This window comes from Gracilinanus agilis, chromosome 4, assembly GCF_016433145.1.
Source record: "Gracilinanus agilis isolate LMUSP501 chromosome 4, AgileGrace, whole genome shotgun sequence".
Lineage (NCBI taxonomy): Eukaryota > Metazoa > Chordata > Mammalia > Didelphimorphia > Didelphidae > Gracilinanus > Gracilinanus agilis.
In genome coordinates this window covers 134,916,069-134,943,859 of record NC_058133.1, presented here as the reverse complement: position 1 = coordinate 134,943,859, position 27,791 = coordinate 134,916,069, and the positions used below count along the sequence as shown (strand labels likewise).

The following is a 27,791-nucleotide window of genomic DNA, read 5'->3' as shown; positions in this document are numbered from 1 at the left end:
AAAGGAGCAACTTTGATTATATAAAATTTTAACTTTTTTTGTACAAAGAAACCTAGAAAAGTTAAAAGGGAAAGGGGTGACTGGGGGAGACTCTTTGCTACAAGTCTCATTTCCATCTGATTCTACTTTATAAGAGTAAGACCCATTCCCCAATAGCCAAGTGGACACAGAATATGAAAAGGCAATTTAAAAAAAGAAATATAACTTAGCAATAACCATGTGAAAAATGCTCCAAATCACTAATAATTAAAGAAATGCATGTTAAAGCCAATCTGAGGTTCTATCCTATACCCATCTGAGTAACAGAAAGGGAAAATAAAAAATGTTGGAGAGGCTGTAGAAAAACAGGCACATTAATGTACTGTTGTGCATAGAGCTATGAATTGGAAAAGCCATATCAGACAGCAATTTGGAATAATCAACCCTCAACACTACTGGTATGAACTTGGATTTAGAGATTTCACTATTCATTAGGGCTTGCACTCCAAAAAGATCAAAGAAAGAGGAAAAGGAAAAAAGGAAGAGGACCTATACATACAAAATTATTTATAGTAGCTCTTTTTGTGGCGGCAAAGAATTGGAAATTGAGAGGACGTCCAACAATTGGGGAATGGTTGAACAAATTGTGGTAAATGATTGTGATGGGGTACTATTGTGCTATAAGAAATGACAAGCAGAATGGTTTCAGAAAAAGCTGGAAAGACCTACATGAACTGATACAAAACAAAGTAAGCAGAACCAGAACACTGTACATAGTAACAACAATATCATATGATGGTCAACTGTGAATGACTTAGCTATTCTCAGCAATTCAATGATCCAAGTCAATTCCAAAGGACTATGATAAAAACTATCATCTACCTCCAGAGAAAGAAAATCAAGAGAGTCTGAATGCAGATCAAAGAAAATATTTTTGCTACTTTATTTTTCTTGGAGCTTTTTTTTTGGTGGGAGGGGTTTGGTCTTTGTTATCTTTTACAACATGACTAATGTAGGAATATGTTTTGCATGACTGCACTTGTTTAATCTAAATCAAATTGCTTGCCTTCTCAATGGGAAAAGGAAGGAGAGAGAGAATTTGGAATTCAACATTTAAAAAGAAAAGAATGTTAAAAACATGTAAATAATAAAACTTCTTTAAAAAGCTATATGAGGAAGAAAAGGAACACCAAAGTAGAGATCGAATCTTTGCTTGGGTTGGGTGGAACAATAATAACTGACAACAGAGAGAGGGAAGAGTTGCTCAATCTTTTTTCATTCCTATTTTTCTCTGCCAAAGATCATGGAAGATTGGAGAAGGGCAAATATTCATAGCTTCTCTTTTCATAATAGAAAAGAAAAGGAAACTAAAGAGATGCCCTATTGAAAATGGTTAAACAAATCATCGCAAATGAATGTAATGGAGTATTAATATACCATAAGAAACAACAAAATGAAGTTTCAAAGAAAACTGAAGACTTATATGAATTGATGTAAGTGAAGTGTGTATAACCAAAACAATTTATGCAATGATATTATAAAGAAAAACATCTTTGAAAACTTTAGAACTCAGATCAATGCAGTAACAAACCACAATTCTAAAATTCTAAAAGACCCCAAATGAAGTACTGTACCTACCTCCTAACATGGAGCTGGCAAATTTCAAATGCATAATGAGGTATTCATTTTTGGAAATGGCCAATAAGGAATTTACTTCAGTTGCCCATATTTATTTTGAGGGTTGTTTTTTTTCTTTCTTATTTTGTTGTTGTTGTTGTTGTTTTCTTAATGGGAGTCAGGAGTAGTGGGAGGGAGAAAGTATTTGCTGCTAATTAATAAAGAAAAAAATCTTAAAGAACTATGAAAATGATATTATCATTATAATTTATCTTCCATCAAAACTACCTTGATTTCAGAATCTATTAAAAAAAAGAAAAGGGTCAAACTACCCAAATAGGAAATCACCTTTTTGTTCAGGGTTCTTCTGGGTAAATGGGTCTAGCACTGAGACTTTTGCCCGAGCAATTAGCTCTTGTTTAGCTTCTTCATTCCAAAGTTGGCCTTAAAAAAAATTGCCAATTACCTCATATGTCTTCAAGGCTCCTAGTCTCCCTTGCCTATACCATTTTCCCTTTCTTTTCCACCCTGTTTAGAGACAGGACATTCCCATATTCTGATTCATTACCAACATTTAATTTTAGGCCAGACCTAGAGATGGGAGGTCCTGGATTCAAATCTGGTCTCAGATATTTCCTAGCTATGTGACCTGAGCAAGTCACTTAACCTCAATTATCTAGCTTTTCCTGCTCTTCTGCCTTGGAACCAATATTTACTATGGGTTCTAAGACAGAAGATAAGGAATTTTTTTTAAATTGATTTTAGGAAACAGATAAATCCGTGCATATTTAAGTATAAATCACTGATAAGGCTTATGATATCATTTTTTCATTTTAAGTGGGAAGGAAAGCTAAAGCCAAAGAAATTAATTTCTAATGATGGCATTTCAGGCATCAACTAAAAAAAAGCCTGGCAAAAGAAGTATTTGGGAAGACAGTGGGTTTCTCCCATAGTCTTACTCTCAAAGGCAATACATATTGTACCTGTGTATATGATGAGCTCTATTGTGTCTGCAAGTCACTTAGTGGTACCATGGAAAAAGTTCTCTGATTAAAGGACTTGTGTTTGAAAACTGACTCTACCATTTGGTACTAAGTAAAATTTTAGGCCTTCCTTGGTTTCCTCATCAGAAAAAGAAATGGGGTGGAGGGCAGCTGAGTGGATTGAAAGCCAGGCCTAGAGACAGAAGGTCCTGGGTTCAAATCTGACCTCAGACACTTCCTAGCTGTGTGATCCTGGGCAAGTCACTTAACCCCCATTGCCTAGCCCTTACTGCTCTTTTGCCTTCGAACCAATACATAGTATTGATTCTGAGATGGAAGGTAAGGATTTAAAAAAAAGAAAAATGGGTTAGACTAGATTACAAATCAAAAGATCACAGATTTAGAACTGGAAGGGTTCTAATAGGACATTATTTCTTAAATTTTTACATTTTAAATTAAATTTTAATTTTTAAATTTCAAGTTCCAAGCTCTAAGGTCCCTTTCTTATGATTCTCTCTTCCTCCAGACACCCTGATCCAACCATAAGAATTATATAGACAAACCACCATCAGTCTGGAAAATGATCACTGCCTCCTCTTCCTCCTCTAAGGCTGAGTGTAAGGGTAGCTGTTGGCGTATGAGTTGTGTGGTTAAGACTGTTTGTTTTGGGTGCTCAGGTTTGTATGAGTCTGGAATATAGACAAGAAGTTGAAGAATCTGAACTTTGAAAAGCGTGAGAATGAAACTGGCTTCCTGCCTCTTGGCAGAGAGATGATGGACCGACTCTAGATGATGGGCTAGAGCCTCTTGGCAGAGAGATGGACTGGACAGACTAGATGATTGAAGTGTACGTTTTCAGACATGTCTAGTGTCTGTTCTAATGTATTGGTTTGTTTTGACTAACTACTCATTTGTTACAAAGAAAGGCTTTTATGGAGTAGGGGAAGAATTGGAGGGTAGAGATAAATCAATGAATGAAATACTAAAATTATTCAAAAGAAAACAAAAAAATTCAAAAGAGAACAAAAACAAGGTAATTTTGTTCTGACTTTGTTGGTTTAGCATATTTTTGAATGTAAACTACATACTACAAGTTCAGTGGTTCATGTGAGAGCCTCTTTTTCATTCTTGGTATACTAAAATGTTTGAATTGTTGCTTAAGTTCATAATAAAAAAAAAGAAACTTTAAAAAAGAATTTGAGGGGACAAAGAGGGCAGGACTGTGTGATATCTGGGAGGGGAAAAATACTCCATTTTCCTCTCAGAGAAGCAAAAGGAATACACATTGTTAGTAATTGGTGTATTTACAGGAGAAGCAAGGCACCCTGAAGGAGAGATTGAGGTACTTTGGGTGAGGTGACTCAAACCCCAGTTTCAACAAACTATTTCCCCTCAGACCTAGATAAAGACAGCCAAGGATTCTGATCCCAAAAAGGCTTGGGAGTAGCAGTGCCTTAAGGATTTTAAAGCTTATATTGAAACAAAAGCTTAATGTCATACGTACTGTCACTAACAAATTCAAAAATCACATCCAGGACCAATATTCTCATCTTTGGAGAGTAGGGAATGTCTTGTTTGTACCTAGAAAATCCAAGAGAGTTAAAAAGAAATTAATGGCAGCAATAAAAGACTTTTGTAAAATGGTAGGACACAAAAGAAATCCATAAAATCATGCCTCTCTTGAGGCAGTACAGAGGAATGGAAAGATTGTTGGCTTTAGATTCAGAGGGCCCAAGCTGGAATATCTGCTGTTACTTGCTGGCTAGGTAACCTTAGATAATAAGTTCACTCTCTGAATCTTAACTTTCCCAAAAGAAGGCAAGATGGTTTCTAACGTCCTTCCCAGCTCCAAATTCTGTGATCACACTGATAAGTTTGCTGAGATTTTCATTTCAAAAGTTTCCATCATTGTCTCCTAAGACCATGGTTCTTCTCACTTGTTCTTTGGCTGGTTCACCTATCCAGTTTTTAATGTAGGAGGCTCATGCCAGGAGGCAGATTTTCTCTGATGGCTAACATCTTCTGCATTAAATGTTGGGTGGTTCAGTGGTTGGTTTGAGAGCCAGCCTTAGAGACTGGAGGGCCTAGGCTCAAATCTGGCCTCAGACACTTCCTAGCTGTGTGACCCTGGGCAAATCATTTGACTCCCATTGCCTAACCCTTTCTGCTCTTCTGTATTGATTCTAAGATGTTAGGGAAGGGCTAAAAAAGTTATTAGGAGTGTATGTATGAAAGGCGATTACCAGAACTTTTTCAAAGTAAGGTAAGAGACAAATATTGACATTAGTTATGCTCTATTGGTTGCATAAACTTGACAAAAAGAAATTTTACTTTAAACTGTGTAAACAGCTTTTTAAACCTCGAACTTCCAACAGGTAGATAAAGCCATTCTATTTCCAAAACTCAAAATATACAAACACCCCAGGGATCAAAGTTTCAGTAAAGAACAAAATATTAAACCTAAATCAAATTAACTATCTGAGGACATGTTATTGATTAACAGAAACAGGTTCGAGATAAATTATGCTAAGTTCAAGAGAGAATTGCTCCTGGCCTGAAACTTAACATGAATATTTGGGCATCTTAACTATGAGATAAGGTCTTCTCAGGTTTTATGGATATTACCAAACAGTTTTGAAATCTGGTAAAAACAAATGTTTTCTCAAATTAGATTGATGGGATATGCTAAATGTTATTCAAACTACTCCTGCAAAGAAGAAATGAAGAAGAAAACATATGATTTATCATTTGTTTATATGGGTGTATGATTTGGAGGGGTTGATTTGAAAAGATTGCTCTGTTACAAAAATAGATATGGAAGTTGGTTTTCAGAAATGATACATGTATAACCCAGTGGAATTGCTTGTCAGCTCTGGGAGGGGGAAGGGAAGAGGGGAAGAAAACATAATATCATGTAACCATGGAAAAATGTCTTTAAAAAATAAAAATTATATTAAAAAATTTTTAACCCAATACTCAAAAGAGAAAAAAAATCAAACTACTCCTGCAAAAGGGCTCAACATTGAATGAAACACTGTTTCTGCCAATAGTTTGGACACCTAATTACTTTCTACTTGAGACCCAGAATTTTAAAGTAAGCTACTGTTAAGTGCTCTTCAAGTAAACTTCAAGGTCTCTCTCTCTCTCTCTCTCTCTCTCTCTCTCTCTCTTTCTCTCTCTCTCTCTCTCTTTTTTGTTGTTGTTGTTGTTTTTATATATATTTTTAAACCCTTAACTTTTGTGTATTAGTTCCTTGGTGGAAGAGTGGTAAGGGTAGGCAATGGGGGTCAAGTGACTTGCCCAAGGTCACACAGCTGGGAAGTGTCTGAGGCCAAATTTGAACCTAGGACCTCCCATCTCTAGGCCTGTCTCTCTTTTTTTTTTACCCTTAACTTCTGTGTATTGGCTCCTAGGTGGAAGAGTGGTAAGGGTGGGCAATGGGGGTCAAGTGACTTGCCCAGGGTCACACAGCTGGGAAGTATCTGAGGCCGGATTTGAACCTAGGACCTCCCATCTCTAGGCCTGGCTCTCAATCCACTGAGCTACCCAGCTACCCAGCTGCCCCCCAAGGTCTCTCTTAAGGAAAATATTTTACTCGCTTGCTGTGTGACTTAGGGCAAGTCACTATCTTCTCTGGGTCCCAGTCTCCTCCTCTGCAAAATTCAGAGGTTAGTTCTAGTCTAACAAGTTATAACTGGAACAGCCCTAAAGCTAGTTGAGTAAATTTGGCTATGGGGTGGAGAAATGAAAGACCACAGACTTGGAAAATCTAGGATGAGGAGAAGGAACAGGGCAAGAAGGGTTGGAATATTGTTCATTAAAGAGAATCAAACTAGATGGGTTCTTTTAAAATAAATTATATGTGTGTTTACACATATGTATACACACACATATATAATGTAAAACATTTTCAGTTACCAGCGTTAATCTTCTCTGCCTCTCTCAAGCTTGACACTGGGAAAACAAAACCGTTGTAATAAATATGCAGTCAAGCAAAACAACTTCCGGCCTGGGTCAAGTTAAAAAATTCTGCATATTGAGTTAGGGGACTCATTTCTTAAAGAAAAGGTTTTTTTTGATAACTATTTGTTAACTGCATGGTATCAGAGTGAAGCAGCGCCCCCCAAAGTGGAGCATTTACTGAAGGTACTCCTGGGTAGCTCCTTCCCACTGGCGTCTCCCCAAACTGCCCCCGCTTCTTCCTGCTCCTACGACAGAGAAACTTTGAATTTGTTTTGAGCCAGGATGGAGGACTACGATCGCACCGCCAGGCTGGCACTAAAAGGCCCCGCTGCCCAAAGTTCGGAAGGAGACAGACCCGCGCCAGGAGCCCTCGGGGATGTTTGCCCCTGCGGACCCCCAAGTCTCGCTCCGCGAGCTGTATACAGAAGGAACTGGAGGGGGAAGAGGGGAGCCGGAAACCTTGGTCCCGGGAGGCGGCTCGAGAGCAGACACCACCTAAGAGCTTACGGTTATCCAGTTACTGAGCCAGGCCACAGGTTGGGAGAGGCCGATGGAACTCGGGAGGGAGATGGCAGGGATGCGACTGCGACGGCGGCTGCAGCTACTAGGCTGATGCTGCAGCTACTAGGCTGATGCCGCAGCGCCAGAAGCAGTGGCTCAGGTCAGACGTCGTGTGGGAGGTTCCAGTCTAACACGAGAATGAGGAGAACAGAACAAGCCTTGGAGGAAGCACAAGCTTACCCCTTCCAGCGTCCTCGCCTCCGTCGGGATCCCACTGCCTCAACTACCAGCTCCGGGTACCGAGACTGGAAGACTTCGGACTTCCAGGAGGTCAAGCCACTCCCCCCCCCAGCCCTGGCCCCGCCCGGCGCTGCGCCCTCCCCCGACAGCCCAGTGCTGAGGGGTCCCTTGCCAGGGCACCTCCAGCAACGTCCGGAAGTGGAGAAGGGTTTGACAATCGCTGTTTTCCTCATCGGAACAAGATCCAATGTGGCCACAATCCAGCTTCCTCTGCCCCTAAGAAGGTCTCTCTTCCTCTTTAATGTCAAGGACTGTTATTTCCATTCCCATTCTACCCGATCTAGAGCCTTCAAAATGCCATCTCCTGCTGCTTCTCCTTTCCACCAACTTTATTGTTATCCCCCCCCGGCTCGCTCTCTTCTTCCACCACTCCAGCACCTAAACAAACGAACTTCAGCAGAGCTCTGACTGGTAACAGAACACGGGCCGGAAACAAAACCAATCCTTGTTCCATGCGTTTATAGTATAAATGGCCGGGTCCTGGCTATGTGTGTTTGTGGAGAATCGGAAAAATAGATGCGAACGGACTGAGTAGGTGGTCCGGTCATTACCTTTCCCAATAATCTGCCTTCCCAGGACACACAAGAAAACGCCCAAACTATTCTGCCTCCGTTCCCATTTCAATGCAATATGAACCCCTCCACTCCAGCCATATCCGATGAATATTAAAATACTTGCTACAAAGTTTTGCTTAGCCTTAAAGAATTAAGACTGACCAGGAATATTTGCTATGGCTATTTTTAATAATCCTATCATTTCTCACGAGTGTGAGCACTGGAATCTATAACTTGTCAGTGGGATTTGAACCCAGGTTTTCCTTATCCTAAATCCAGCATCCTGCTCTCTATGGTACACTGAATCAATTATTCTAGGTTATATGGGAACAACTTGTTGATTGAAGCACTGGGAATCCACGGGCTGGAATTAGATGGAAATTGTCCCTGTTATTTACAGTGGACCAACAGTAACAGTGGGATTTGTATGTGTATGAATATTATTGATAAGGGAGCAGAGATAAGGAAGCTTGGAAGGTAACTGACAGGCCTGGAATCCATCAGTAACTTGCGGTGGGGTGGAGGGGGGAGGGCTGGCCACCCCAAGCATGTGAAGATCCCCCTCAAGAGAATGGGCAAATGAGAACAATTTGTTTCAAGGTCATGAAGTCAGCACTGTGAAGCCCCTAAAGCTTGGTTATACAAGGAAGATGACAAAGTCATCCTAGCCATTGCAAGTGGTTCTGCCTTTTGTCTTGCCACTGGACTTGGGTGACTGGAAGAAAGTAAGACTGATGTCTCTGTGCAACTCTGTCTCACTTAAATATAATCCATGTACAGGTGAAGGTATCATTCCGTAATGTCATCTGTCCACTTCCAAAAAAAGGACAAACAACAAATAACAACAAATATCAGAAGAGAAAGAAGAGGATGTCCTAAATGCAGTGCTAGAAAAAGACAAATTGCTTGGGGAATAAGTCAACAGTTGAATTTCAAGAATTCTTTGAATGTCCATGAAACAAAGACCAGTAAATTATCTCCCAACCCATTCAAAATATTCTTTCAATGACTTGACACTCCAGGATCTTTTCTACCTTGCTCTTTGATTAGCTTCCTTTAGGAAGAGGACTTGGGTTTGATTTCCGACTTTGCTACATATTGAAACCATGGGCAAATCCTTAAACTTCTTTAAAAAAAAATTTCCCTGAATTTAAATACTTCAAAAGGGAACTGGAACTGAATATACCTTGTCTCAGTTGATCTGAGAAGGCAGGGATAGCAGTCATGATCTCTAACAGAGTTGGATAATGAAACATTATCAATATTAGACCTGTATGCACCAAGTGTTATAGCACCCGGATTTTTAAGGGAAAAACTAAATGAGATTCAGATGGAAAGAGATAAAATAGTAGTAGTAGCAGTCTTTAATTTTCAGAACTAGATAAGAAAGAAATTAAGGAAATGAATAGAGAGCTATCTGAAGAGTTCCCATACACTTGCATGAGATCAGTAGTAGATAGTTTCTGGTGGGAAACAATGATTTAGAGCATAAATATTATGCAAAAGTCTTCATTTAATACTCGTACTATGAAGAGGCATTCCTGAATTCCACTGGGCATGACCAAGCTGGAAAGACTTGTTTTAGAAAGAGTATGGTCCTGGCAACAGATTGTATCTGCTGCCTAAGAACCAATCTAACAAAATATGAACCTGGTAATATATGTTAACTGAGTACCAGAAAGGCTAATGTAATCAAATTAAATGCTGATAGGAATATGAAGAAACAGGTCTAATATTATATTGCTAGAGCAGTGGTAATTAAAAAAAAAAAAACAGGATGGAAATATACACTAAGAGTTGTAAAGCTATTCATGCTCATTGACCTAGAGATCCCATTACTAGGGCCAGGCCCTAGAGGCATTATTGAGAGGGCAAAAAGCCGTGTATATATGAAAAATTCATGGAAGAGTTGTTTTGTTATAACAAAATAACTGGAAATAATAGAAATGCAATGAATGAGAGAAATAGCTGAATAGACTGTGAAATTTGAATGTTAAAAAAAAATCATACAGGATATTAGCAGCATTCAAATCCAGATCTTCTAGTTCTGTCCATTATATTCCTTTAGGGTTGGGTTGTTCAGAGGTGTATTAATAAGTGGTCAACAAACAGCTTTCTATCCCTCTGCCCCTCCCCCAAAAGATCCTCTAAGAAACTGTAAATCTTTGACTTCTTAAAAATATATAAATTCCATATTCTACTTTTTAAATTGTCCTGCTAATGTTTACTTTCTTCTGAGCTTCTTTCTGTTCTCTTTTGTGCATCATAAAAAATATTATAGTGGTGGGCTTGGGGCTATCACTATTACTAGCTACCCTTCCTCTATCAATCTTCTCATTTGAGAGAAAAATCCTTGTAACAAATAAGAAATTGAAACAAAAATTTACAGGAACAGCCAGGTGGTTTCAGTGGATAGAGTTAGGCCCCAGGAATCATCTTAAGACACTTTCTAAAAGCTGTGTGACTCTGGGAAAGTCACTTACCAATTCTGCCTTGTAACCAACACAGTATTGATTCCAAGGTAAGGGCTTGAAAAAAATTAATTAAATTTTAAATTAAAAAAAAATAGTGGTTGTGTCAAAAAATGCATGACTTCCCTTTATGTCCAATATCTCTGTCATGGGGTGGGTAATATTTCATCAAGGGTCTCCTGGGGATATGGTTGATCACTGCATTGATAAGTTTTTCACAATTGTTTTTCTTTACAATAAATGTTTATATAATTTGTTCTTTTGTTTCTGCTCACTTTGCTCTGTATCAGTTTATGCCACCTGGGATGCTTTGAAACTTTTATCATTTCTTATGATACAATAATATTCCATTATTCTTATCTGACAATTTGTTCAGCCATTCCCCATTTGTCTATGACATAATCTAAGTTATCCTCTTAAAAGTTGTTTTTGTTTTCTTTTTGTTTTTTTGTTTTCTTTCCATCTTCTCCATTAATCTTTTGTTAAGGTTCAGAAAATATTTTGCTTCAATTTTCCCTTAATCTCACCTCTTCTGCCCCACCTCGATCCCCATTTATTTCCTTAAGTTTGATTATTTCTACACCAAATTGTTTCAACCCTAGTTTGAGATTCGTTTGCTAGCCCGATTGCCTCTCCCCCTTTCCATGTTTGCAAACCCATCCCACTACAATTAGCAGCCTCAATCTCTTCTTCCTCTTTTTTACCCTTGTGTATTCCTTCTTTCATCCTCCCTTCTATTCCTCCTCAGCACTTTTTTTCTTACTTAACTCCCTCAGTGCCCTCTGAAGACACTAATCTTCATTTGTTTTTTCTCCATTAGAGTATTAGCCCAAAATCTTTACTGAGTGCCTTCCAATTGATCAATCTACCTTTCTAGGTTTCTCTGGAATCATACTCCTATTGAGCTCTGGTCTTTTCATCGGATGCCTGAAAGCCCTCTATTCTTTTTAAATATTCATTTCCTCTCTGTTTATATTTATGTTGTATTTATTTATATATATTTATTATTTCTAGTGTGGCAGGGTAAATTAAATTGTTCTTGGTTGTAAGCTTATCACTTTGCCTTTTGGAATACTATATTCCATTACATTCAATTTTACCACATTGTATCAGTCTCTATGTACAATGTTCTCCTGGTTCTGCTCCTTTCACTCTGCATCAATTCCTGGAGGTCATTCCAGTTCACATGGAATTCCTCCAGTTTATTATTCCTTTGAGCACAATAGTATTCCATCACCAGCATATACCACAATTTGTTCAGCCATCCCCCAATTGAAGGGCATACCCTCATTTTCCAGTTTTTTGCCACCACAAAAAGCACAGCTATAAATATTTTTGTACAAGTCTGTTTATCTGGGATCTCTTTGGGTACAAACCCAACAATGGTATGGCTGGATCAAAGGGCAGGCATTCTTTTAGCGCTCTTTGGGCATAGTTCCAAATTGCCATCCAGAATGGTTGGATCAATTCACAACTTCTATATTAGCAGCAATGCAATGACTCAGTACAATTCTGAGGGATTTATGGAAAAGAATGATACCCACATTCAGAGGAAGAACTACAGGAGTGGAAACAAAGAAGAAAAACAACTGCTTGAACACATGGGTTGATGCAGACACAATTAGGATGTAGACTCTTAATGACCACCCTAGAACAATTATCAATAATGTGGAAATAGGTCTTGATCGATGACACAGGAAGAAACCAGTGGAAATGTGCATTGTCTACTGGGGGGTGGGGGGGTGAGAAAGCAAGAACATGAATCATGTAACCATGGAAACAATTTTTCTAAAAAATTTTTAAAAATTGTATTCCAAGATTTTCTCTCTTACTAATAGTAGAAGCTGCCAGGTCTTAGGTGATATCCTGACTTTGGTTCCTTGGTAGTTGAACTGCTTTCTTGAAGTTTTTGATAACTGACCTTGGAGTTCTGTATTTTGGCAGTGATATTCCTAGTAATTTTCCTCTGGAGGAGATAGTGGATTCCTTCTGTTTTCTCAGTCCAAGGGAACTAGGCAGTTTTCATTTATGACTTCTTGAAGAATGTCTGTTTTGTTTTGTTTTTTAAATCATAATTTTCAGGGTATACACTGGTCCTTATTTTTCTTTTTTTACCAGTTTTCTGGGTCAATTGTTTTTGGTAGCAGATATCTTGCATTCCCTTTTCTTCCAATCTTTTGTCTTTTTCTATTATTTCTTGTGGTCTCATGGAGTCATTGATTTGGTCTATTCTAATTATTATAGGGAGTCTCTTGGACAAAGTTTACCATTTTCTCTTCTAAACTATTTGTTCTGATTCAAATTTTCCTTAAGGGCCTTTACTTCATTTTTTAAAATCTCATTTAATCTCTCCAGAATAATCCATTTTTCCTTGTTATTCATTTCCTTGTTATTCCATTTGTTATTCAGTTGTTACTTTCTTAAGTTAAAATACTCTTTTTTTTTTTTGGAGGATCTCTAGATTGTAATCACTTTTTATTCTGGTATGTATCTTCTTTGACTTACTCATCTTTCCAACTTTAGTCACTGATCTGGGGGGCTTTGTACTAGAGCCAAGTGTACACTACACTTTTAGGTGTGATGATCAGCTTTGTTAGGTCTAGTCCTAGATCCTAGGACTGACCTCCATCCACCTCCTGAGATTAGGACTCCTCCTTGATCTCTGAGGTCCAGGTTGTGGGATCTCCAGGGCTCTCTAGTCTGAAGACTATGTGCAGGACCTCAGATTCCTTAGCTTAGGTAGTCTTAAGACTTAGTGCTATGGCACTGCACTGGTTGCTGTCCATGTAAAATCCCCAGGGCTTCCAAAGTCCGTCCTAGAGTTTTCTCAAGGGATCTCTGATCTTGCTGCCTTATGGGGAATTCTTACTGCCTTCTCATTGACTTTTTGGGGTGTGTCCAGGTCCAGCCAGTCTTTTTGCCTTTCTTTGTATCCCTAGGCACTTAGCACATGGTCTGGCACAAGAGCAAGCACTTAACAGATACTTGATGATCTACTATGCTCACAAAGCATTCTCTAATACAGGGGTTGGCAAAGTATGGCTCTCGAGCCATATCTGGCTCTTTCTGCAGAAGCCAAAAGTCAATTTTTTTTTCCAGGCGCTGTTACAGGAGCGCACACTGTGAGCACTGTACGGCTCTCACAAAATTACATTTTAAAAAATGTGGGGTTTATGGCTCTTATGGCCAAAAAGGTTGCCAACCCCTGGTCTAATATCTTCAGGATGTGTGCCTTCCTTCAAGGTTAGGACCAAGTGTTATCTCCTGGCTTGAAGACTTCTCTGATCCCAACTTCCTCACTCCCAATTAAATTCTTCAAATTTAAACTCCTTCAAATTACCAGGCATTATGATTATTTGTGTACACGTCATATCAGCTCACAGGAATATTTCAACACAACTCAATTTGTGTAGGACTTTGTATCCATAGTACAACAGCTTTTTGTTGGTTGAATTGCCGTTTATTCTAATTTAATGATATTGGCTAAGTTCCAAAATTCATATTTGCTGACTCAAACATAACTTTTAAAAAAAAATCAAGTGTTCCCCCAACAAAAGTTTTTCAACAATGTCAAAAAAAAAAAGGTTATACCTGCCAAAAGAAACTCAAAAGTAACCAAAGAAACTTGAACACTCCTAAAAACTGCTGCATGTGCAATTAAATCAATTGGCAAAGATAACTACAAATTTCTACTACTACAAATTATATCACCAAATATTGTTTTCTGTGTTGGCATTATCAAAGCATTAAATCACATAGCAAAAAGCTGTTTCTTGGCTTCTGTCCCACAAAAAGCAAACTCCCAATGACCCCCATTTACCAAACAGCACTTTAAATACAAGAGTATGGCCAGTGGGTATTTCTTCCTTTCCACAAATAACCAATGGGCTTTAAGGAGCAAAAAAAAAAAATCTTTTTAAAAAAGGAAGAACATTTTAAAACAGCAGTCAGGGTTAGGAGACATTCAGGAAGAGCAGCATTCAACTTGATTTTCATCTGTCATGATTTTCATCTGTCATTTTGATAAGTAGAGAAAGAGGGAGCCCCTCCTATTGTTCTTATGTAACTAGTTTCTCCACTATATTTCATTTCCTTTCAATTAATTTCAGGATAGTTTTAAGTTTAATATAATTAAAGATTGCTTTTTAATGTAATTTAATATAATTAAAGATAGGTTTTCTTAAAAGAATAATAGGTCTTAGCTATAACACTGCTAATATTGCTTCTAATGAATGACTAAGAAAAATATGAGCTATGACTAATGCAATTCAGACAAAAATTGGTAGGATGGGTCCACGATATGTGTGTATGGGGAGGAGGATGGGGAAGTGCATTCACATACAGAAATATATAGCAGATCTTTGTTCCAAGGGAAAAAACTGGATGGAAAGTTGAAAAAAAAATTAAATTATGATTCCCCTCTTTTTTATTTATACAACTATCAAAGGACATTCCCATACACACAAAGGGCTGCCAATAATTTGTGTCTAATATACCCAAAAGGGTTCTATGAACATAGATATGATTTAAAAAAAAGTTCCAATAGAGAAGAAAATGCTCAGGTGAAGGGAACTGCATCATTCATTCAGTCATTCTTAGTTTGCTTTATTTATTTATTTTTTTAGGCCCTTACCTTCCATCTTGGAGTCAATACTGTGTACTGGCTCCAGGGCAGAAGAGTGGTTAGGGCTAGGCAATGGGGGTTAAGTGACTTGCCCAGGGTCACACAGCTGGGAAGTGTCTGAGGTCAGATTTGAACCCAGGACCTCCTGTCTCTAGGTCTGGCTCTCAATTCATTGAGCTACCCAGCTGCCCCCCCCCCCCACTGTATTATTTAGAATAGATTATAGTTTAGGTTAAAAACATTTTCATGATGTCTCTTCTAATATGCATGAGTCTTAGTGTACACGGTTTCTCTGAATTATAATTTGGTGGTTGTGAACTAGTATTTTATTATTAAGTACTTATACAACTTTATACATTTGCTTTTTTCCAGTATTGCTCAACTATGATGAAGAAAGCTCTATTAAAAAAAAATAGAAATTTAATTCCAATCCTGTTAACATAAGAATCTGATTAGTGAATTAAAAGTTCATAAATAATCAGTGTGTTCTACTGAAGTTTGTGTCTATTGTCACCTTGGGCTACTGGAGGTAGTAAAAAAAGACCCAAATGGTCCAAATGAACCAATTTCTTTCACATAATATTTGCCAAGTTGTAAGAAAGGAGTAAACCAAGTGGCATCATCAAGAATGAATTTGACCAGCTGTGTGACCCTGGGCAAGTCACTCGACCCCCATTGCCCACCATTACCACCCTCTTCCACCTAGGAGCCAATACACAGAAGTTAAGGGTTAAAAAAAAAGAATGAATTTGATAGTTTTACATTAATTTCAATCCTATAATTCTATGTTTTGATGTAAGAAAATAGCCATGCCTATTAACACGGAAGGGGTGGATTGAGTAATGAGGAATAAAGACAAAGATATAAAAACACATGCTTATTATTCTAGTGGGGTATTATTTATCCTTTGGAATAAGTCAACTTTTAATTGATTTTAAAAAAACTCCAATTCTTGAAAAATAAACATTTAGACAGAACCACTAAGATTTTTACATTGTTTTGTTACTCAATTTTTTATTTTTGCAGTCTGCTTTGAAACATGCCAAAACTCAAATGGCTAATGGCATTTTACAGTGTTCAAACAGTAGCCAAATTAAATGTCTAACAAAAATATCTTAATGTGACATCTTTAAAGTTGAACCTTCATTCTGATACTGGGCATTTAAAAGTTGAGTCTTATTTTTCTGTTTTTTTTTGGGGGGGGTGGGGGGTGGGAGCAAGGTGTAGAAAGGGTACACCTGTGATTTCAATAGAATAAAGAGTTCCCTCTATGTCGATCAGCATCTGGCTCTGGAAAGGATTCTCAGAGAGATATCTGAGGACATTGAAACTTTAAATGATTTGTAAAATAGAGATGGCTTGAGAGTTGAGGAAGACTGGTTTCAGATTCTGCTTCTGACAAAGATTGGCTGTGTGACCCTGAACAAGTGGTAACAATATAAGTTACAAATATAAAAAAAAATTATCAGTCCTTAATGATATACTTAAGTTTGTTAGCCATCACAATAATTAAACCAGCTGTTTTTAGCACCTTCATTACTACTAAGAATTAACAAAAGCAGAAAAAGGGGTACAAATAGGTTATGCATAGATAAAAATAGCTCAATTAGTCCTCAGCCCTCTGAGAAACTTTCTATAAAGGACTCATGTATAACAGACTTCTATATTGACAATTTTTAGTCCTTTGGTGGATATTGGTCTCTCATATTCATCTATGAAAAAAGTCAGCCTGATAGTTTCTGATCACTGACAACTGGATTCAAAAGTTATACTCTTTTTTAAAATTAAAGTTCAATGAGATAATGGAATCTTTTAGGGTAAAAAAAAAAAACCAAAGTCTAAATCTGAAAGCACACCTATATTTTAGGTATGGCTTCAAAAAAGATATGTAACATTTCTACAAATAATTACCTTCATTATGGCGCAAAATTCATTTCAGTTAGTATGTCTTATATTTATTGGTCAGAAATATGGTTTGCCAGATAAAATTATACCTGTAGAGAAATATATTCAATAAAAAAAGACCTTAAATTCTATGTTAAAGTTGAAAAGCAAACTAAACAATATTTAATTTTCTTTAAAGGCCAGATGCATTTCACAGAACATGGCCAATCTCTCCTTTTCAAATTAGTGCTACAAATTTACAAGAGATCATATTTACAAATTCTGCCCAACATCAAATAACCTGTAAAAACTTTTCAGCATGTTTTAAATTTCAAAAATAAATAGAAGCTTTCAACTGAAAGCATATACATTTATAGCTATCTGAAGTTAGAATTTTTTTTTAAGCTACACAGGAAAAAAATGCACTCAGGCTTTTAAAGGGCCCAATGAGTTATATAAAGCCTCTTCTGTCCCAACATTTTCTTGAATTCAAGTGATATTTTCTTCCTTAAAAACGTGACCACCAGAGCTTTCACGTCAAACCATTCAATCTGTTTCCATGGCAGCACTTCGGGATTCCTTAGCTACCATAAGTCGCATTAGTTGACTATGGAATTTCTCGATCTTTTTTACATCTTGAGCCTGGTCTGTCCTGTATACCAGACACTGCAAAACAAAACAAAAAGTAAAGATGAATGAAACATCAACTAGGAACATGACTTCTTGCCCTTTAAGATTATGTTCTTATAACTTCTCCTTGAAAATATATAGTACTGACAAGTTTAAACATTCTGCCACTGTGGTATTGCTACTACTACTGTGGAAACATTAAAAGGCACATTTAAGTAAACTCCCCAAATAACAGTCCCTGCTCTTATTACTTTCTTTAAATATCTGATCATCCTATGAAATTCTCTGTCATTACAACAAAAAAGATCAACCATGTACTAACACTTGACAACACCCTTCCCTCAAAGTTGTCCAGTTAAAAAATTCTCTATTAATGTTTTGCTATATTCAATGGAAAGAGTTCAGTACACCAAGTCAAATACCTATGTTTTTCTTATCAAGGCTATTGATGGGTCACAATAAAGTTACGATGGAAGAAATTAGGTAAATTTTGTTTCTTTTCCAGGAAATTGGGATTAGAACCAAAGAACTTAGGTTCTAAACCCTAGCCTGAAGTCAATTCAATGTCTAAATTTGGCTGAGATGTCTATCCTACCTTTTACTATTAGAAATACAAGATTCCATAAAGCTTCCTAAGGAACTTGAATTTAACTCCTTGACAAAAAGTCCCATTTTTCCCTTTCTAGAAATTTCCCTTTACAAATTTTCTCTTACTAGAATTTAAACTCATTTCTTCATTTTTTTATCATGAAGAATTAGTTAATGTTCTAAAAGCAATCCTTTACATATTGTAATAAGGTTAATTAAAATATTTTTTGGGTTTTTCCTCTTGTCCAAGATAAAACTCACCTTTATCTTTTCTCAAAAAACCTATTTTCTGACTTTAATAATTACAGATGCCCTCCTCTCCTTTTATAAAAGTAGAGAGTAGAATTATGATAAGAGTGGGGAATCCTTACTTAATCTGGTCTACAAAGATGTTAGTCCTATGAATGCTTTAAGTTATAATTTTTTTATCTATAGAAATTTTTTTTTAAATTATAAGATGGAAGCATTACTCTACAAACATAAAGCATCTCAATACTGTATTCATTTCTTCCATACCCCTTCCCCTAATGTGGCCATAATAAAATTTTAGTTAAAAAAACAACTCATTCATCTCAGTTCCCAGGAACTTTCACCATACAGAAAAAAACACTTCCAGTGTCGAGGCAAACCACAAAACTTTCATTAATAAGCACTGAAGGCATTACTATGTCATAGCATAATCTAAACAAGATGATTACAATAATGATCCTTAGTCTTTCCTTGATTATATATCATGTTGTATTATGTTCAGTATATTTTAAGAAGGCAGAAAAGTATGGGATACATTTTTAAAATAGTTCTAACCAGAATGTTTCAAATCCCTAATCTAAGGCTTAAAAGCTAGATGACTTTGGGAAAAGTCACAATTTCTCTAGGTCATGAATGAGTAGGTTAGATCAGATGATCCTTAAGATTCTTTATAGGGGGCAGCTGGGTAGCTCAGTGGATTGAGAGCCAGGCCTAGAGACGGGAGGTACTAGGTTCAAATCTGACCTCAATACTTCCCAGCTGTGTGACCCTGGGCAAGTCACTTGACCCCCATTGCCTTCCCTTACCACTCTTCTGCCTTGGAGCCAATACATAGTATTGACTCCAAGATGGAAGGTAAGGGTTTAAAAAAAAAATTCTTTATAGCTCCCAACCCTATAATCTTTTGAGCATCCCAACTCCCAAACTCCCACCCTTGAATTAGTGGCTCAAAAGAAAAAAGACTTGTCACTTCCTAATGGACACAACACAATAAGAAAGATTTCCAAACACTCAATCTTTTTTTGTGGCATCCATTCCTTGGGCAGGCTAATAATGACCTCTCCTTAGAATACTTTTAAATGCATAAAATAAAAATACATAGAATTATAAAGGAAAACAATTTGTACTGAAATACAGTTATCAAAATAGTTTCGAAAAAGCTCTGGTTTAGACAATGCTAACTATGCCAGGATTATTTTCTACATTTTACAAGCCATGAACTCTGGTGCCTTTTAATAACACTAAAACATTACTAATTCTTTCAACATGAGTTGAATATATTTTCCAAGTCCTTCTGCTATATTTTTGTCTAACTATTCTTTCATGTCTATTTTGGCTCTGGTCACTACCTGTTTCTACTGAGTTTCATCCTGCTTTTAGAGAATCATTTATGTCAATTAATGAAGATGCTGAATTTCTTTATTCCAAAGCATCACAGCATTACACCCAGTTAAGTGTTATATGCAAACAATAAACATGTTTTCCTTCTGTGTAGAGGTAATTGCATTCCCTCCCCCCTCCTGGATTGCCAACCCAGATCATCCCATTTTGCATGCTGGCACTGCGTCCATGAACGTGAATAAAAAGGTGTGGGTGTAACTCTACTTCCCTGAATGTGGCAGGGGAGATGGATGGAGAATCTTGCAGGATAAGCTACACGTGGTCAGACAGAGCAGAAAAGAGACTTTAAATCTATGCCTATTTGCTTTCTTTATTTCAAGTGATTATTAAGAAGACTCTATAGAAAATAAGAACCCAGAGTTTTAAATTTAAATCTAACACTTCATTTTGATTTCTGATACATATATTAGGTAACATTCCCTTAGGACTAACCCTGTTGTCCAGAACTTGATAGGTTACATACCATAAGCTACTGAGGACGGAATGGTTGACATTTTAGCTGGCTATCCACATGCTTTTGAGGAACTATTCCATTATTCTGTCATCTTCACTTGGTGACAATAGCATATATATTTTACCAAACATTATAATGATGTCCAAATTTAAAAATTATTTATTGCTTCCCTCTTGTTTTCATAACCAACATTTTACCACAGAAGCAAATTTAAAATAGTACCTGATGACTGCAATATTAACCAGTTTTAAAAGTACTTTGTAATTGCCATCAACTCCTGCTGACTTAAGTATCTTCAATTTTCTATAGTATATACATACACATACATAGTGGGGATCATGACAGAAAAAAATCTTTGAACCTCAGGAGGCAGCCACACAAAGACAAGATACTGGAATGCAGAATTGGGAGTTTAGAAGGTAGAAACCAAAAAAGTGATTACTATTATGCTTTACTCTGGGTTTCCTATGTAAGAGAAAACATTTAGATCTAAAACAAATTATTTGATCTGTAAAATAAAAGGCTTTAATAACAGCCATCAGATATATAAAATACACAGAGAACTATCAGCCACAAAATCCAGAACAAAAGGAAATGGGTTTAAATTGAATGTAGTTATGAGTAGATTTAAAGGTGAGAATCATATAAAAATAAGAACCATTAGACAACATGAAGAATTATCATGTAATAGATTTTTTCACTCTCAGGGTCCTTTTAAGGAAATAGGCTAGATTTTATCTTTGGTTCTTTTAAATAAACAGTCATAAAATAGCATTTAAATAGCATTTTGAGTTAACAAAGTGCTTTACAAATATTATCTTATTTAATTCCCACAATAACCTTTTTTAAGGTGTTATAATACCCTTATTTTATAAATTAAGAAACTGAGTGAAACAGGTTTGAAATAATAAGTGGATATGGGCCATACAGCTAATAAATTTGTCTGAGGCTGAATTTGAACTCAGATCTTTGTGACTCTAGTCACAGTGCTCTACCCAAAAAACCAACTAGCTGTCTTGATTTGCAATTCATCTGTGATGGTTATGGTCTACTTAGAACAGGAAACAGGAAAAACTCATCCTATCAGGAGCAACTAGATGGTACAGAGGACAGAGTGCCAGGTTAAGAGTCAGAAAGATTGTTCTTCCTGAGATCAAATTTAGACTCAGAAACTAACTAGCTGTGTCATCCTGGGGAAATCACTTAACCTTGTTTGCTTCAGTTCCTCATCTGTAAAATGAACTAGAGAAGGAAACAGCAAATTATTCCAGTATCTTTGCCAAGACAATCCCAAATGGGGTCATGAGGAGTCAAACACAACTGAAACCACTCAACAACAACATCCTACTAAAAGTCTTATCACATGGAACAACTAATATTTTGTATACTATTCTGATAGTAGTCCTCTAGATTACTAAGAAAAATATTATGAGGGGGAAAATGTATTGCATTTAAAATTTAAACTATGTATTAATTATTTATCTTTACTGAGTGAATTGCTTTTCAAAATATAAGTTCTTTATGAAGTTGCTGAATGAATGTTATGACTATATGTTTATGTTTTAATCCTTATTAGAGAAAATATTTTTCAGTCTGCTGTCTGTGTGTCTTTGGGCTAGTCGTAACCTTCCATTTTCTATCAGTTAAAAAAAAAAAGTCAAAAGACTTTTTCTAAAGTCCTGTTAAGCCCTAAAATTCTAATTCCTCTTTAAAAGATGTGTCTCTCTGTTCTATAACAAATCACAAGTAATCATCAAGATTTTTCTTTATATTATTAAAGTTTCTAATAGATTCCATATCTTATCTTAAGGAACTTAACCTCCCAAGCCATTCTTTAAGTATTACTTCACCCAATTTAACAGTCTGTTCTCTGAGGAGGTGGTATAATCATTAAAAATTTAAGACGTTGGGCATCAATAAGTAAGCATTATAAACAGAGTGTACTGTAACACATAACCAAAGATAACAGAAACAATCTAAAATTTCTAAGGGATTAAGTAGCCCCTGAGCAGAGATTTTTTTTTTTTAAACCCTTACCTTCCATCTTAGAATCAGTACTGTGTATTGGTTCCAAGGCAGAAGAGTGGTAAGGGCTAGGAAATGGGAATTAAGTGACTTGCCCAGCGTCACACATCTAGGAAGTGTCTGAGGCCAGATTTGAACCTAGGACCTCCCGTCTCTAGGCCTGGCCCTCAAACCACTGAGCCACCTAGCTGCCCTCCTAAATAGTGATTTACATTTTTTGTGTCCCTTCACTTTAGCAATCTAATGGAATCTATGGACAACAAAAATAAAACCTTACTTTTTGCTTTGGAATTGATACTAAGTATTATTGGTTTTAAGGCAGAAGAGTAGTAAGGGCTAGGCAATTGGGGTTAAATTAAATAACTTGCCCAGGGCCACACAGCTAGGAAGTGTTATAGCCACATTTGAATCCAGGACCTCCTGTTTCCAGGCTTGGCTCTCTATCTGCATAATCACATAGCTGCAACCCTACATTCATAATTGAAGGAAATTCTAAATTTCTGATGGAAGTTAAAAATACCGTTTTTCCCCCAACCAAGTTCAAAGGCCACGTGAAATCTATCTAAAAGGGCTACAGACTCCAGTTTATAAGCAAGTATTAGTAAAAAATTGATAATCTGATTCCTTCTTAAATAATCTAATCCTGGCTATATGCTCTAATGATGGTGCTGCTACAGGTTCTGTTCTCTTTGTTCTTGTGTGTTTTGAGGTCTGGCTTCAACGTTCCCCTTACATGAAGATGGTTAAAAGGGAGTAACTACTATCATCGACTTGGCATGCTATATTAAAGAAGCACACTGAATTGCTTTCCAACACCCCATTAAAAGTAGTTTCTAAGGCAATGTTCCTGAACTTGGAACAGAGAATAAAACAAACATCTTCATGGAGTGATTCGCATTAAAAGCTATGATTAATTCTTTAACAAATGGTTAACCCAGGAAACTCAAACTTGCACAATGAATAAAAATTTATACTTACAACTAAATCATCTGTTACTTTGATACACAGATTCCCATCTGAGTGCCTATATTTGAGAACCACTCGTGCCTGAAACAATACAATTTTAGAAAAAGTGAAAACAGTTGATGTTTTTCATGAATTTAGCTTTAATAAAACATCTCAAATATTATCTTTGGTATCCACTTACCACTCATAATCTTCCTTTCTCGTTATAACCAAAATATCTAAAAATGTGTTTTATGTTTTTAAAGAAGAATTTATATCAGTGAAACAAAAACTGCACTTTATCTTGTTTCAAGTAGATTTATATAATGCTGGTATCTAAATTTAACAGCACTGTTTGGGGAGTTATTTTTATTACCATAATGACAAAAATTAAACTCTGAGAACTTTACTGAGGACAAGAAATCAGGTTCAAACTGAAAAAAGAAAATACTACTGTGCTATCTTAAGGTTAGTTCTAAGAAATTATATGGGAAATACAAAGGTTTAAAGCAGAGGTCAGGTTTAGAAGTCATTCTAGACCAACTCCTCCAGATTTAATGGTTATGTCACACTTAAGTCAACTTGCCAAGCTGTTCTCCCACATTATGTAGCAAAAGAAATAAAAAGCCATCCTTTAAAAATCTGGCCTCGGGGCAGCTGGGTAGCTCAGTGGAGTGAGAGTCAGGCCTAGAGTCGGGAGGTCCTAGGTTCAAACCCGGCCTCAGCCACTTCCCAGCTGTGTGACCCTGGGCAAGTCACTTGACCCCCATTGCCCACCCTTACCAATCTTCCACCTATGAGACAATACACTGAAGTACAAGGGTTTATAAAAAAAAAAAATTTGGTCTCAAATACTTCATAGCTGTGTGACTCTGGGCAAGTAACTTAACCCTGTTTGCCTAGCACTTGCTCTTCTGTAAGTGTTTATTCTGGGATGGAAAGTAAGGATTTAAAAAAAAAAAGCCATCCTTACTTTCACCCAACTCTTTTAAACAAATATTTTTCCATTAAAATCCTACATAAATGCCTCATCATGTCCTGGAGGTGACCCCAAGTGCCTAAAGAGTGTGTGTGTGTGTGTATGTGTCTCAACTGAGCATAAATTCTGGTAGACCAATTGGAAATGCTTTAAATATGAACCCAGTGATAATCTCTATGTTTGAAGAAAAGGTCAGCTAAACTTTGGAGAGGATTATTCCCAAAATGGTGGCCACAAAACAAAGAAGTTTTTTAAAATCATCTCGTTAACTTATGAACAACCTCTAAGGTTGAATGAGGTTGTGATTTGTGCCAGTGGCAGTTAATATCCATACCAACAAACAGAACTGATCTTCTAAAGCTGAAACTTTAAATTTTCTTCCATGACATATTTCATAAAATGTTAGTGGAATTGTTATATTTGTATACCTACTTGTGATAATATTGTCCAATATAGTTAAGTTCCTAGACAGAATTTAGATTATCTATTAACTGCCTATTATGTGTCAGATACCATGGTAAACTGTGAAGATACAAAAAAAGGAACAACAGTGTCTTACAGAGGAGAAAACTGATAACAGTATACACCAGACAATATATATAGGACAAATTGGAGATCATCAATAAACAAAGAAAGCACTAACATTAAGGAGGATCTGGAAAAGTTTATTGCAGAAGAGAGGGCTTTAGCTGAGACTTGAGGAAAGCTAGGATAGTAGTTAGGAATAAGAGATGAGAAGGAAGAGAGAGCTCCAGCCATGGGTGATAATCAGGAAAAAATGTCTGAAGTCAGAAATGGATATCTAGTTTAAGGAAAAATGGCCAGAAGGCCAGTTTCACAAAGAGTATGTGAGGATTGAAGGGGTATGAGAAGAAGACTAGAAAGCTTAGGAAGGGGTCAGATTATGGAGGGCCAACAAGAGGATTTTATATTTGATCCTGAAGTCAACAGGGAGCCACTGGAATTGACTAAATGGTGTAAGGTTGTGCCACAGTTAAACTTGTGCTTTAGGAAGACCAATCTGACAGCTAAGTAGAGGATGGACTGGAGACAGCTAGGTGGTGCAGTGGATAGAATGCTGGATCTGGAATCAGAAAGATATTCCTTAGTTGTATGACCCTGGGCAAATCACTTAACTTCTGTTTGCCTCAGTTCCTCATCTGTTAAATGAGTTGGAGAAAGAAATGGCAAACCACTCCCAGTACTTTTGCCAAGAAAACTCCAAATAGGGTCACAGAGAGTTGGACCACTGAAATGGCTCAACAACAATAGAGAATGGATTAGAATAGGGAGACCAACCAGTAGGCTACTTAGTAGTCCAGTTGTGATGTTATAAGGGCCTAAACAAGAATAGTGGCAGAATCAGAAGAAAGAAGGGAGTGCATGTGAGAAAAAGTAGAATCATCAGAATCACCAAGAGTTAACAACTAATTGGATGGGGGGGGAGGAGGTTTTAGAGGGGAGAAAGAGAATTAGTTCTATTTTGCACATGAGACACATCCTAATAGACAGCTGGAAATACAAGACTGAAAGTCAGAAAAGAGATTAGGGCTAAACCAAATAAATCTAACAATTATAAGCACAGAGATGATATTTGGAACCACAGGACCTTTAACATGGCAGTTGCTAAATCTTGGGCAATCTTGGAGTTTATTGGAGGGATTCACTTTAGAGCTATATGCAAAAATCCAAATAATCATGGTTTGACTACATATCTATACTGTGTTAAAGCATTATGCTTAGTATTAGATTGGATATAGAGGAATGATTGTTATAGTTTAAGAAGGCAAAGATGTTAGGAGTGATAACTATCTTATCAAGAAAAGACTTCATGTATTCATTTCTATCTTGCAGAGACTGAAAATTAGCTTTGTATTATTTAAGCTGAGTTAGTCTTTTAGGAAATTACATTACCATTCCTACTGTCTACTTGGCACAATACTCTGAAGAATGAGTTGGGACTTTCATTAAACAAGTATATTTTTATTGCCCTGGGATAGGATGAGAACTAATGAAGACTGATTGGCCTAGTGTGATGGTGGTAGCACAAGTATGATTAGTTTATCCTCCCTGTTATCAATATGTGCTAAAGCAGCAGAGGGCTTAGAACAGTGATGGTGTACCTATGGCACAGTTGCCAAAGATGGCACTCAGCCTCCCTCCCTCCCCACCCCCATCCCCAGAGTTCATTACTAGAAGGGCAAAGGGACTCTGGTGGAGCTGCTTCTTTCACCCTCTCCACCATGCCTGATGACACTTTTTCACATCACCAGCCCCTCTGCTCAACAGCCTAACATGGGGTAAGGTGGGAGGCTGACAGGTGGCAGGGCTGGAGGGGAGTAGAGTGCTTGGGCCACTTACCACCCCCACTCTACACTCACTGAAGAGATTCTCCACTTCATCCACCCCTCTGCCCAGCAGCCCAATGGGAGTATTTTCTCTCTCCCCTATTTGGGGTAAGAAGTGGCAGAGAGTACCCAACATGTTGGGGGGGAGGCACGGCACATAGTCTCTGAGGGTGTAGGCACAGCACTTGGTCTGGGGACGTGGCCCGGCACTCCATTTCTAAAAGATTTGCCACCACTGGCTCAGAATATAATATTCCAGAAGGTAAAGGAGCTAGGATCACAACCAAGAATAACCTACCTGGCAAAATTAAGTATAATCCTTTTTTGGGGGGATGTGGGGAATTATTATTTAATGAAAAAGAAACACCCTAATTTAAAAACAGAAGCTAAATAGAAAATATGGCATTCAAGCATAAGACTGGAGAAACATAAAAAGGCAAATATGAAAGTACTCTTATGATTACTTCATAAGATTCAATAAAATTAAAGTTTGCTATACTGGAAGATGATACTTGTAACTCCTAAGAATTTTATCATTACTAGGGTGTTCAGGCATCTGCATAGACAAGAGGACACAGGTGTGACTTGATTATGTTGCAATGATCTCAAAAAAAGAGTTGGAGTGATAAAGAGTGATACACTGGGAAAATGGAAAAGAAAGAGGTAGAATGTGGAAAATTTTCTCATATAAAAGCAGCACATAAGGAAGAGCTTTTATAGTGGAAGGGGAAATGGGTGATAAGGGTGGCACACAAATTTGAACCTTACTCTCATATCAGAGTTGGTTCAAAGAGGGAAAACTATATATACATACTCATTTGGATACAGAAATCTACCTTACCCAAATAGGTAAATAGAAGGGGCAAGCTCCCAAAGTGTACATGATTGATATAAAAGATGACAGTATAAACAAATTAAAAGAGCATAGAAGAAATTACCTGTCAGATCTATAGATAAGGAAAGGGTTCATGACCAAACGAGAGATTCACAGAAGGCAAAGTTAACAATTTAAAAAGTTTCTTACACAAATAAAACCAATGCAACTAAAATTAGAAGCATGAAAATGAGAGAAAAAAATACTTTGATGCAAGTTTCTTTAAAAGAAGGTCTCAAGGGGCAGCTGGATAGCTCAGTGGATTGAGAGCCAGGCCTAGAGACAGGAGGTCCTAGGTTCAAATCCGGTCTCAGACACTTCCCAGCTGTGTGACCCTGGGCAAGTCACTTGACCCCCATTGCCTACCCTTACCAATCTTCCACCTATAAGTCAATACACAGAAGTTAAGGGTTTAAAATTAA

At 37.1% G+C, this 27,791-nt stretch overlaps 2 protein-coding genes across 3 annotated transcripts in view; both read right to left on the bottom strand.

Moving 5' to 3' along the window:
• EPHX1 (epoxide hydrolase 1) overlaps positions 1-7,347 on the bottom strand; it is a 55,421-nt gene extending 48,074 nt beyond the window's left edge. Inside the window, exons 1-2 of one of the 2 annotated variants that reach the window (XM_044674631.1) lie at positions 7,284-7,341; positions 4,084-4,160 (exon numbers count right to left, since the gene is read on the bottom strand). In XM_044674631.1, coding sequence (XP_044530566.1) covers positions 4,084-4,129 — 46 coding nt within the window. In that variant the 5' untranslated portion in view covers positions 4,130-4,160; positions 7,284-7,341. Of the gene's footprint in view, positions 1-4,083; positions 4,161-7,283 lie in introns of both variants that reach the window. The other variant, XM_044674632.1, reaches the window with a different exon arrangement.
• Positions 7,348-16,196: 8,849 nt separating this feature from the next.
• The window catches only part of SRP9 (signal recognition particle 9), a 21,415-nt gene continuing 9,820 nt past the window's right edge, over positions 16,197-27,791 (bottom strand). The window contains exons 2-3 of the mRNA XM_044673050.1: positions 23,202-23,270; positions 16,197-17,542 (exon numbers count right to left, since the gene is read on the bottom strand). Of these exons, the coding sequence (XP_044528985.1) occupies positions 17,423-17,542; positions 23,202-23,270 (189 nt within the window). The 3' untranslated portion in view covers positions 16,197-17,422. The remainder of the gene's footprint in view (positions 17,543-23,201; positions 23,271-27,791) is intronic.